The 13263-nt window shown below is 38.1% G+C and overlaps 1 protein-coding gene across 1 annotated transcript; it reads left to right on the forward strand.

Annotated features, from left to right (window-relative positions):
- Positions 1-431: 431 nt before the first annotated feature.
- On the forward strand, positions 432-8752 carry LOC116500547 (monocarboxylate transporter 2-like). Its single transcript, XM_032205629.1, has 3 exons — positions 432-633; positions 5903-6703; positions 8526-8752. Exons 1-3 carry the CDS (start codon positions 432-434, stop codon positions 8750-8752), a joined length of 1230 nt encoding a protein of 409 aa, XP_032061520.1.
- Positions 8753-13263: the final 4511 nt, after the last annotated feature.

Raw genomic sequence — 13263 nt, forward strand, 5'->3', positions numbered from 1 at the left:
TAAGGATCCTGGACCTGTCTTTGAGAACCATCTCTTTTCTGATCATTTTCCCTCCCATTTTTGTTTCTTCTTGTGTCTTTTTTTTTTTTTCTGTCCTCCATACATACGGTTTTCTTCTTCTTCTTTTCTTCTCTTTTCTTCTTCTTCTTCTTTTACTTACTTTTTTCTACTTTCTAATTTTCCTTCTGTCTCCTAGAGCATTTGTTTCCCAGATAGTATTTTCAATCAAACCACTGAAATGCATATTGCATTTTCATTAGGTAATTACTTGTATAAATTATTCCAAGAGTATTTGAATTAATTTATTTTAAGATGGGCCTTCTACTAATTTGCAGATCTGTTAAAAATCTTCACCACCACTCCTGAAAAAAGGAAACAAACAAGCACAAATAAACAACCAAAACTGAGAGAAGATTTGAGACATGGAAAAGATGCATGCCAAAGAGAGCAGTCCACCAGATGGTGGCTATGGATGGGTTGTGGTGGTGTCAGCCTTCATGGTCATGGGTCTGACTGCTGCTGTTCTCAAGACTTTTGGCCTGTTCTTTGTTGAAATCCAGGAACACTTTGATGAACTTGCAAGCACCATTTCCTGGATCACGTCAGTAACTATTGCCACCTTTCATTTAGGAGGTAGGTAAAAGTTATCTTCAAGCGTTTTGGCTTAAGGTCTTAACTACTCAAGAAACTTTGAAGAGGTTCCTTAAAAACAAAACAAAACAAAATAAAACAAAACAAAACACAAAGCAACAACAACAACAATAACAAAAGCCATATAAAACCAAAGCATGTAAAGACAATGCTACCTTACGCTGTTTAAAAAAAAAAAAAAAAGTACCCATATTAGTGAGGACTCTTTGTGTATACAAAGAAATCAGGTTACCTTAGAGAATTTATGTACCTAGACTCCTGATTCAACTTTCCTACGGGCTTTGCATCAAACTCAGTGGAGGTAATCCTAAGAACTTCAGACCCTGTTGGATCAAGCTCTTAAAACAGTTTGTGCAAATTCACTGATTTTGCAGTGACTATCACTTTTTTAAGAGCTTGATGACAAGAAGCATGACCCTGTCAGATAAGCCATCTGCTGCCAAAATGGTGACTCTCAGTCAGCCCTGCTTCCCTCCCATTTCTCCTTTTTCACTTCACAAACTTCCCCTTTCCTTCTGCATAATGCCAGTTCTGTCTCTCTTGACAAAATTGATTCCAAGTCAATGATCTGAGAGAAAGCTCATGAAGTTTAAAAATAAAAATAAAAATAAAAATAATAAAAATAAAAATAAAAATAAAAATAAAAATAAAAATAAACAGTTCACCTATGGAGAGGAAAGGGAAGACAATAATATAGAAACAGAAAAGAAAGAGAAAGTAAACTATACCAGTCAAATGCAGTCAGTGATCTACTGGGTCTGGCCAAATGCCTGTTTTTGCCAAACTAAAGGAAGAATATCAGATGTACTGCATTTGGCTCTTCACTTAGTAGTAATTTACAGTCTTTTTTTGCCATTGTAAACTGGATCATCCTTCAGCTTTATAATGAAGATTCCAAGCGTGCAGGCAGAAACTGCACAGAACTTGGGAGGCCCTCTCTACATATTCTCATATGGATATATAATTGCAACAGGTAAGCATTCTTATGTAAGAAATGTTATCATAATTTTGATTGTGAAGATGTTTCATTGCATAGATGCTGTACAATTATATACCTCCTACTCAGTCCACACCTACCAGTATTATTGGTTATCATTGCATTACTTCCAAAGATCAACTGATTTATCTTTGTGAAGTTTATTAGGAAGAACAAAACAGTAATTCAAAATCAAAGTCAAAAGATAAAGCAAAACATGGATTGACAGGATTTTGTTAGTTCCATAAACTGCTATCCTTGCTTTATTCAAAGTATTGTTTCATTCTGACAGAAATAGTTAATTGAAAAATCAATGAGAATTCTGCTTTTCCATCTATTTCATGGTCTACAGAAATAAATAAATGGGAATCTAACAATTTGGTTTACAAACTAGCCTAATCAGTGACCTAACTGTGATACTGTTTTGTGGGGGGGGGGGGGGGGGGGGGGGAGGAGGAGGGCAGATAAAAGAACTCAAAAAAAAAAAAGTGTTTTTGTTTGTTTGTTTGTTTATTTGTTTTTAAAATATATTTACATTATATGGAAATGTCTTAAGGATAGAACAGATTAAATGACATTGTTAATGTCAACCGGCAAAATTACATTTGTCTAGCAGTGTAAGGCTAGTATACTTCAAAGAAAGCTGTAGTTTTCAGTAGAAATTGTTTCTCAGTCTTCAAAATCCTTTTAAAATACATCTCTTACGGCTTGATGGCCAAACATTCTAAAACCTTTCTGTATAGCAGTTCACAATTTCTTGCATCACTCATTAATTTTCCTTCTTCTCCTGCCTTTGCTTCATTTATAGGGATCAGAAGACTTTCTGCTGAAGATCATCTGAGCCACCAGTTCTTTGAGCATCTTTCCTGGCCTGGCTTAGTCTTTCCTAACATGTTCAACTGGGAAACCTTTAGTGTCATTTGGCTCAGTATGAAGGATGATCGGTGAATTATTAATTTTTTCCCATTTGGATCTTTTCAACATCTTTTCAGAATCTCCACGTCTTTCATGAAAGGAGAGCACGTTTCTGCCTGGGGGCTTGCATCTGTAACAGGCAGTTCAATTTACCAGAGCAAGGATTTCCCCGTCACATACATAGGCCTCCTCCTGGTAGTAGCATGTATCTCCCATCACCTTTCTCTTTGGCACTGTGGTTGCTTGTAAGTTTTCTAAGCATTGCCCTTTATCCTTTCAAGCTCTGATCCCTTGCTGTCTTCTCCACTTCCAGTTCTGTGACTAGCTCCTTTCTTCTTCCTGCTATCCTGTGTTCAATTTCTGTTTCTTCTCTTTCTCTACTAAAAAAAAAATTGCTCTGTGGTAGCAGTTCTGTTCCAATTGCAGATCTCTCATCATTAAGCACTTTATGGATCTTTCTTGTTACCCTCAGCCTACTTTTCTCTTCTTTTGCTCATCATATGTGTATGATTCTCCAAATGCATACACTTCATCCTGTCTCATCCCTTCCACTACATCTTACAAACCACACCTGAATTCCAGCATCAATTGTATGCGCTTATCAAATCATTGTATTTTTGCTGTAAATGCTGATAGGACTTGTTGGGTTTGTATAGCTTCTCTCAGATAACATGCATCCTACAGCCTTTATGGTTGTTAATATCTCTCTGTCAGGTTTACTTCGCTTGTCTTAGTTACCAAAGTCTCATCTTACTTAAAAGGGGGAGCGGAAAACAGCCTGCCCCTACAACCTACCACAAAACCTTATTTGCTGACTGCCCTCTCTTCATTGTCTTACCACTTATTTCAGTGTGTAAACAAGGCCTTCATTAATTGAATTTCATTACATCCCGGAACTCCAGAGTCCAAAATATCAATAACTCTGATGAAACTTACCTGTATTCTCTAAGAAATCCTACCGAAAAACGGGTTTTGTCCCGTGTTACTTGGGTTCCATCTAGTGGCCATTATTATTTCATAAATCCGTGAACTTTATCCCCACAGAACAGAGTGCCTTTCGGTGACAGGAATGGTCTTATTAAGGTATACCATAAAGTATACCTTACAGCATACCGTATACTACATATACTATATTCTATGTAAAGTATACCATACCATAAAGTATAAAGTATACATAAAGTATACTATACAACTAGAACTTGGTGTTGGTGGAAAAACAATTAGGCAAGAACTGATCTTTGCTTAAGCAAAAAACATTCCTAACATTTCTTTGTTGGTATTTTTGTTTGTTCGTTTTTCGAAAAGTTTGTTTGTTTGCAGCACCAAGTTGTGAGATTGAGGAAAAAAACCTCAGCTCTGTACTTCATGCAACTTTTCCTCTCTGTGTTGAAGAGTTCCCACAGTCTGCTGACAGGAACTGTACCAGTCAAATACTCATTTAAGAAATGAACTGCAGAATTCCTGGAAAAATATTACCTAAAAACAAACCTCAACTTTTTGTCCTTTATAAAACTTCTCACAATTTCATGAACAGATGATTTTGCAAAGTGTAGAAGGTAAAAAGCTGATGTTCTCCAGAAACCTTTTGTGCCAGCCATATATATTGTATGTTCACAATAATACTTTTTTGTAGGTTAAGAAAGAAATTTTTATAGATTAACCTAGAGATTCTGAGGACAGGGTTTCCCTTTCTGCTAAAGGGCTACATAAATTTCTGTCATGCAGAAAAGACACATGGTTGTGTCTTTATATCCAGTAGAACCATTCCATAAAGAAAACACTGAAATGTTCTTTCCATTAAAAAACAACAACAAAAAAATCCACTTAATGATTTTTGAATAGATATGTGCGTTTTCTTTTGAATCTGTGTTGCCAGGGCTGTCATTTCCCTATGAGGGAGGATCTTGGTCAGCCCTCGTGTCCAGCAGAATACAGCAGAATTCAGGCTGTGGCATTGTCTCACACATGCACCACAGCCCCACAGAACAAAGGACTGGGTATTTGCTTCTTTGAATAAAAGCTATTTCATTTTTGAATGCTTTATTTGATTGCTCGATCATGTCAATCAGCTTAATGTTCCTAACATATTTATCTTGCTCCTGTTCTGCTGTTGATCTAGCCCCTGTTGCCAGCTCACTATGTGTAAAATACTCCCATCGGGCAGTTCTGGTCACTGGAGGACTCCTCGCTTTTTCAGGAATGGCACTGGGATTTCTTGGGCTCAACATGGTCTGGATGTATGCAACAACTGGCTTCCTACAGGGTATGACTTTATGGCTTTACAGGTTTCTTTCACTAGCAACTCAGAGCCCTTATGCTAATAGTAGAAGTTCTAAAACTTCAGTTCTATTTTGATTTTATAAATATCTGGAACCTTCAACCTTCCTTAAAAGTTGTTCTCCCCATTTTCCACTCCGGAATTTGTGCTAGAAAACTGAATGACACAGTAAAGTAATAATTAGATGCTAGTAAATTTTACCTCTTAATTATATGCCACTAGCAAATGGGAAGTGTTTTATCCTTTTAATCAGAGCTAACAGCTCTGTTAACATCTGAAGAGCCTAATGGATGCTGAAGCACAGCGACCTAGAGATCCCAAATTTTGTACTTTCTATCACATAATACTACATTTTGAACACCTTTCCTGGTTTTCAGTTGATTGAAATCCGTTGCTTCACTCCAGGTGAAAACAGGCCAGAAATTTATTTTCAACTAGGACTTTCCTGGAATAGGAAGCCACGCTGGCAGGGAATAAAATAAGCCATTCCCAGTTGCATGCTGGATGTCTGAGAAAATGTCTGGAATTTGAGTCCTTTGGCAGTCCTGAGCCTGCTAAGTAGTTTTTAGAGAGCCATTAAAATTAAATTAAATTAAAGCAGGATCAAAGTCAAGCAGTCTGGCAAAACAATGAAAAGTAGAGGTAATACACCAGCTTCCTTTGCATCCTCCTTCACCTCCTAACCCTGAACAGAACTCACCTTAATGCAAAGATCTGATCTAGGACCATCCTCAATTAGGTCAGAATGAACACTACTGGTCTATTTAGTTTCAACTCCACAGTCATATGATTTCTAATCTTGGTGCAAATTTGTCAAAACAGTGGTTTATTTTTATTTTTATTCCCCCCCCCCCACTCGTCTTTTTTTAGTTGAACATAAAACCTATTCTTACAGAACAAGTGCTATGAATACAGTCTTACACAAAGTACAGCTGAACTGATGCTCCCATGAGGAAAAAATTATTTTTATTTTCCTCCTTTTTTAACTTTGCAAATGTAAGAGTACTGACTGTTTTAATTTCCAGCTTCACAGAATACCTCAACAGTTTCGAACTGGTACTATTTGTATTGGTGTTTTTCAGGACTTGGGATTTCCTTTTCATGGACACCAGCCATTAGCATTGTTAGCCATTATTTTTCCAAGAGGAGAGCTTTGGCTAATGCTATTGCCAGTGCTGGAGAATGTGCATTTGCATTTACATTTGGGCCACTCTTCCAGTGGTTGATTGGCCAATATGGATGGAAAGGTGCCCTCTTGATCATAGGTGGCATCCAACTCAATATCTGTGTCTGTGGAGTGCTCATGCGACCCTTGACAAGCAACTGCTGCCTTGAGGCGAGCCATTCTGAAACACCACCTGTCACTGGTGCATCTAGGATGGAAAAAGAAGAAAGGTCTTCTTCCACCCACAAAACCTTCAACTGGATGCTTGTGAGGAGACCGGAGTTTGTTCTTTATGCCATGTTTGGCATATTAGCTGCTATGAGCTTTTTTGTTCCTCCGTTATTTTTAGTTCCACTTAGCTACAGCCTGGGAATAGATGAATCTTGGACTGCATCCCTGCTATCCATTTTGGCTATGGTGGACTTCGCAGGCAGACTGCTATGTGGCTGGTACGCCAATCTCCATGTTACCAAAACTATTCATTTACTGACAATGACAATTACACTGATCAGCACTTCCTTGATGCTGTTGCCGCTGGCTAACAATTACCTGTCCTTGGCAATATTCACTGGCTTCTATGGATTCTTCTTTGGCACAACAGTCGCCGTTCACATTACAGTGCTAGCAGATGTTGTGGGCATGTCAGATTTTGACAGTGCTCTAGGGCTTTTCATGCTCATTCGAAGCACTGGAGGTTTTCTGGGGCCTCCTCTTGCTGGTAAGTTGATACTTCACTAAGTACAGTTTATAAGAGTATGAGGAGTGGTAACCCAAACTGAAAAATCTGTATCTGGACCAAATTTTGCCCTCTGTTAGCTCAGGAGTATCTGGACCAAGAAGTAAATAAAACAAAGAGTCAGTTTAATTCCTCTAAAAAATATCTTGCTTCCTCTCTTCTCTGTGGTTTTAGAGATACCTCTTCAACATGAAAGCAGGGAAGAATGGCAGGGTTCATATGGTGTTCCTGCTTCCTGAATCACACTTGATGGACTCCCATTCTCTTGTTATGAAAGTGTGCCTTTGGAGCAAGCAGCAGATCCATACTTGCAGAGGAGATACTGTTGGATTTTTGGAACTTTGAGACTAATGGTGTTGCATAAATGATGGTATTGTTTGGAAGGTTTATACAGAAGGTCACATTTAACAGCTTGAAACATTAGGTTATGTGAACCCAAGGAAATATTCACAGAGATGCCTGCTGTTTTCAGACAGTATTTGAGCTAATCAATATAATAAATGGGGAGGCAGCATTAAAAAAAAAAAAAAAAAAAAAAAAAAAAAAAAAAAAGTAGAAAGAGAAAGCAGATGATGAGACAGTACAAGGCTATTGGTTGGCAGTAGGCAAGAGTCATCTTGGAAAAATGCAAGGAAAACTAGCCGTAGGCTGTAAGGACTTTATGAAGTGATATGGCAGAAAAATTACCAATGTAAAAAGTAGATCTAAGCCCTCATCCAAAGGCCGCTGAATAAAATGAGACTGCTCACAGACTACCATGACTTCTGTGGTAACAACACCACATTATAGGCTGCAAGTGGGTCAGAGTAAGTACGGTAACACTTTAATCTGCTTTTGAAGATACAGAAACAAGGAAGATTATGGAGAACTTCAGATGAAACAGTATCCAAATTATGCCAGGAAGATCTTAATAAACTACAACAGTAACAGGCCTTACAGGTACAATGCCTGGTCACAAATGCTGATTACTTGGGGATCACTGTGACCCCTTTTGCATATATGCAGCAAGCAAAAAAGAAGGTACAAAAGCAGAGGGAACCTTTAGTGCTTTAAGAGCTCTTCCCTCCTACTCTAAGAGTAAAACTCAAAAGATTTGGTTTCAGAGTTTTTCTGTCTGGCAGGACTGATGTGAGTGAGATAGGAGTGGGAGCTGCCACTGTACCCAACGAGCAGCCAGTGCTATTAGTGCATGCACTGCGACAGCACTGCTACTATTCAACTGCTTCTTCTGCATGGTGCACAATGGCTTAGGTCTTTCAGTTGGGTTAAAGCTACCTAAAAAACAGCGTCTTCTCTTTCAATAACGCCTATGACTGAAAAATGTTTAGCAGAGGTCAGTAGTAGCACTATAGGCAACCTATCAACCTGTGTCCAGCAGAGGGCATCTCCCCTCTTTCTTTAAACTACTGCTCGACACCTGAGGTCGAATGTACAGTGTGTAACGATAGCTACACCTCAGAATATAGGGCTAAGATACAAAGCTGCACGATTTGTTTATTTTTCTGCCATTGCCCATCATACCCAAAATATTGCCCATCATATTTTGGGTTGGAAAGTGTTTCAAACTGGATAACATTATGTTTTACTAGCAGCTCACATATAAAGTAAACGAGAAGTGAATTGTGTTTTATATTTTAAAATGTTATAATGGACCAATATTCTATGCACTCATGGGTTAGAAATCTGAAACACAGTTATATAGCCAGTATACTCCCTTGAAGAGAGGATATGTTCACCCTGATGAGCTAATTCACATTAGCCTGTTTTCTATCAGTCACATTACTGTCTTTTTTTTTCTTTCCAGGTCTGATTGTGGACATGGCTGGAGATTACAAAGCAGGCTTCTACATGGCAGGAGCCACTCTTGTCCTAGCAGCTGTATTTTTAGTTATTTTAGATCAATTTCAACAAAGAAGTGAAAGAGGAAGTCAAACTAATACTAAACCAGATAAGTCAACATTACCATACCCTTCTCTCCATTTCCTGAAACTGCAAAACAGAAGGTATCAAGAACATGATGTAGTGGTGTGACTACACTGGACATCTTACAACTTTTGAGGACTTGTCCGATTTTCTCCAAAGTCAATATTAGTAGGATTTTTAAAATGCTTGGGATTTCCTGAATTCCTCTTTAGTTCTACATTGCAATTATCCTAAGGCTCTTTGAGCATGTATTTGATTTATGAGAACAAAAAGAGTCTGTATCCAAATAATATCTTTTCTGTAATTTTATTTTATCTGGGGCAGAAGTAATAGAGAAGAGAGGAAGGACTGGATCACATAATAAAAATAGGAAAAAAAAAAAAAAAAGCTGAAGGAAAAACATAGCACGTTAGGGCTTTCAAGCTACACCAAATATTATAGTTGCCTTACTTATGAACTTCAGAGTGTTTATTCATTGAAATATTTTAACTGCATAGCCAAGTTTAACATCAATCACACATCTACAATAATTATTTCTCATCCCATTGAAATAATAATAATTTCAAAATTTTAATTTAATTCACAGGACATTAGCTGAACTACTAATAAACTATCAGTGAGGGCTGGATTACAGAACAAAGAGTGGGAGAGACACAACTGGCTAGGCAAAGACTTGTAGCAAGGACTTGAAATTTCTGGCAAAATATGTTTCAGTCATTTCAATTTAATAACTTAGATTTCTGTGGAAATCTAAGTCACTGCAGCTTTCTGATGCTCAAAATAACCCTTCATTTTTTTAGATTGAAAGATGAATTGTTGGAGGGAGAACGAATGGAGAGATATTTCATACAGGCCATTTCCTTTCTATTAAACTTCTGTATTTTCAATTAAAATTCTCTATTTTATTTACAATCCCTGTCTCCAATTTCTGTGTTTTGAGGCATCTTGACATCTGCCAAGGGCAGAACAGGAGGCTGGCAGCATCTGGGGCTGTGGTCACAGGGGCAGTCAGCAGATCTAGGGAGGTGATTTCTCTGCCCCCTCCTCCATCACCCCAAGCCATGAAGAGATGAGGATGTTCATCATAACTGAAAGGTCCCCTTACTCACACTTAATGTAGCACGTTTGTTGTTGATGTAGATCCAGCACTGAAATACTGAAGTGGTTCTACCGAAATTCCCAGCAAACGCAAAACTAAAGCCTTTATCAAGGTACATATGTTTCTTTGCTCTGCCTGCTACAGGAACCCTTAAATGCCAGTGAAAAATAAAGACTATCAATTAAGGGAAATAAACAAATTAATAAAAATCTCATCCTAGAAAGATGGAATCACACTGTCAGCAGAATAAAAACAACCACCATTCTTTTTAAAAGGTCAAGTATATTATTTTCAGTTATAGGGGAAGCATCATACCTATTATCAAGATTCATCAGTGTATAGGTCTGCCACAGACTGCTGGCTGTGAGAAAAAGTTTGGATTTCTTTGGTGTTTCTTGTAATTATACCTCCTCTTCCATCTTCTGCTCCTGAAATGTTAGGTATTAAAAGGTAACACCTGTGAAATCCTTGCATAAATTCCAGTGACTGTATACTCAAGGCATTAGCAACATCACCTCAGAGAAATTGGGCTTTGTAAGGAAACTAAGATCAGAACTAGAAAATGGTGTTTCACCTTCTCATCCACCCAATTTCTCAATAGCAGCATTGTGCATTTACATATCAGCTGGCACCACATACTAAGGACAAAGTTGTCCTCTCACCCCACCCCACCCCATCCCATCCCCCCACCCCCTTTATTTTACTGTTAACAAGAAATTCTTTCAGACGTAGAATATTCGATCAGTTGAAACTCTCCCCCCCCAACACTGCTTGAGGTAAGGAAGGAGCAGAAACCACTGCTTTTGGTATCACATGGATTTTCTGTGTCAGCTTTGCTTATTCTGGAACAAAGAATACTCTTCAGTCAGAACTCCCTCCCAGAAGTGAAGCTTTTCTTCAGCAAAACACATGTCTTGATAAGGAACTCTGTGACATTTTTAAAGTATTACCCAAGGGCCAGCATGTTTCTTCGGGATTTTGTTAGACTGATAGTGTACATTTACCATTTTACATAGGTATCTACAGAAAGTTTCTCTGTATCTCATTCACACTTGAAACTCTCACTAAATTAATCTGGAATGCTGTAAAAGAAACACCAAATCATTTTAGGTAAATAAGCAAATTTATGTTCCTTACTGTTTTTCGTTCTTCTTCCTCCCTTTACTCCTTCTGAAAACAACAACAACAAAAACGGTTGTTTCAGACTTTAATGGGTCTTGTGGTGTTAATCACAGAATACCCGGATGGTTGAATTTGGAAGGGACCTTTGAAGGTCACCTGCTCCAACCCCTGCTCCAGCAGGGATGCCCAGAGCTGGTTGTCCCAGGCCACCTCCAGGTGGCTTTTGAAGGTCTCCAAGGGGGAGACTCCACAACCTCTTTGGGCAACCTGTGCCAGTGCTCGGTCACTTGCACAGCACAGACGTGCTTCCCAGTGCTTAGCTGGAATCTCCTGTGCTCCAGTTTGTGACCACTGCCTCTTGTCCTGGCACTGGGCACCTCCAAAGAGAACAATCCAAACAAATATCCCATCTAAACAAGATAAGATTTTTACCTTCATTGGGAAAAAGCATAGGAACACACAAGCAGAAGAAATGATCTGGCTCTTCCCAGCTCCATGATCACTGAAAATATTGATGTTAAGGCTTTCACCTGATTTCCTAAGGAAACGGATGTTAATTTCACACCCTATTCTTACTGTTTTTTGAACTTGCCAACCAAATTTAGAGCCAGGTTCATCCATTTAAAGATAACCAAAGTCCTTCAAACTTAAGCAAAAATTTATGACAGAGAGGTCAAGTTATTGATTCACTGGGGAAAAGGGTGAACAGAACATGGACGTTCATGGTCATTGTATCTTTTGGTAGATACCAGCACTTCTGGCCCACCATAGAACACAGAAACTTTGGATTAATTAAAGACTGTTGTTTCTTGTCTGATGTTATGAACAAAATTAGTGTAACGTATGTGCATACAAAAACAGAGATGGTGATAATTCACACAAAATCCACAAAACCAGGCCCCATTAATTGTGCAGCCCATAGAAGAGAGTTTCTTCTCGTTGCAGCATTTGCTTGCCAGTCCAGAATTTAACCGTACTTGCTCTGATCTAAGACACTTCGATCATAACATAACAGCATCCATCTTTGAGTTCTGCTCCACAGAACTTTATGCTCGGTGTTACAATGGTACAAAAAGCACGGATAAAAAAAGCTTTAGTTAAACACTTGCAGAAACTCTGTTTACATCAACCCTCAGCAACAAAATCAGCCAAAAATCAAAACATGTCTTAATCTAGGAGTATGTTGCCCACTTCAGGAAGTCATTCTGCTTAGGCAGGTAATGGTGTTGAGCCATTTCTAAGAAGGCATGTAATAACATGAAGAAGTAACAGACTTCTGAGCTGCTTGTGAAGAGGGAAGGATACAGACTATGAGAAGAAAGTGAAAAGTTGTCTACTGGCCCCTTTCACGCTAATTAATGCATTCAGAAGCTGTACTGAAAGGAATTTAAACTCGTGATAGTCATAAGAGAACAGATCAAAGAAGGAAAAAAAAAGAGATCAAGTCAAATAAAGCTGTACATGCTTTTAGTCAACAGACAGAATACAAGTCTGAAGGAGGTAAGATTTGTATTTTTTTTATTCTACTCAAACTTTTCTATCTTGATTAAAAATTATGCTTCAGCAGAGGCTTAACTGACTCTTAGTGAGTTTTGAAAATATTTTGCTTCCTTGGCTAGAATTCTCTTCAGCAAGGTCACCAGTTTTTATACTCACCCCAGTAAGGTAGGAAGATGTGGAAGATACTATCAAATAGGATCTGTTGTCGTGCTGCTTAAATGACAGAAACATGATTACTTGTGGATTTTCCTTTGTAACTGTTCAGACTATTTTTAGTTGGAAGATTACTTTCTTAAAACTGAAACTTAAGATTATATTTTCCCTGCATTCCTAAATGCAGCTTGTCGGCAGGTATAAGTTAGTAACCATCTGAAATCAACAGATCTTTGACAATTTATGTTGACTGAACATCTGGCCTTTGAACATTTATAGAGAGTAATAGAAATAAAGAAACACATCCCTGAAGGCATATAATATGCATATAATATGCATATAATACTATATGCATATTTTTTTCCAAATATTTCTTCCTGTCCAGGCAAAATACCTTTTTTCTTCTCCCTATATACCTAAGAGACTTTAATTCAGAACTGTTATCAGTTGGTGCCTAGAGAGACCATGTCAAATCATAGTCTGGTGCACTCAGATGCAAGTAACTTGGTGACGGTGGAACTGTTCATAGTTACGGTTTTGAGTTTTGCCTTAAATTGGGACAGTTGCAAATACATATGGATCTATATGGACTCTATCCTGAAAATATCAGATTGTCCTATCTCTCCTAAATGATCATACTCAATGAAAAAGTTGATAATATTATGCCTTAAAGATAACAAATTATTTCTTGCACTTTAGGGCCATAGTTCTGTCCTGTGGGTTTGAACAAGACTAAAGTCTCAAA

The sequence above is a fragment of the Aythya fuligula genome, chromosome Z, assembly GCF_009819795.1.
Source record: "Aythya fuligula isolate bAytFul2 chromosome Z, bAytFul2.pri, whole genome shotgun sequence".
Lineage (NCBI taxonomy): Eukaryota > Metazoa > Chordata > Aves > Anseriformes > Anatidae > Aythya > Aythya fuligula.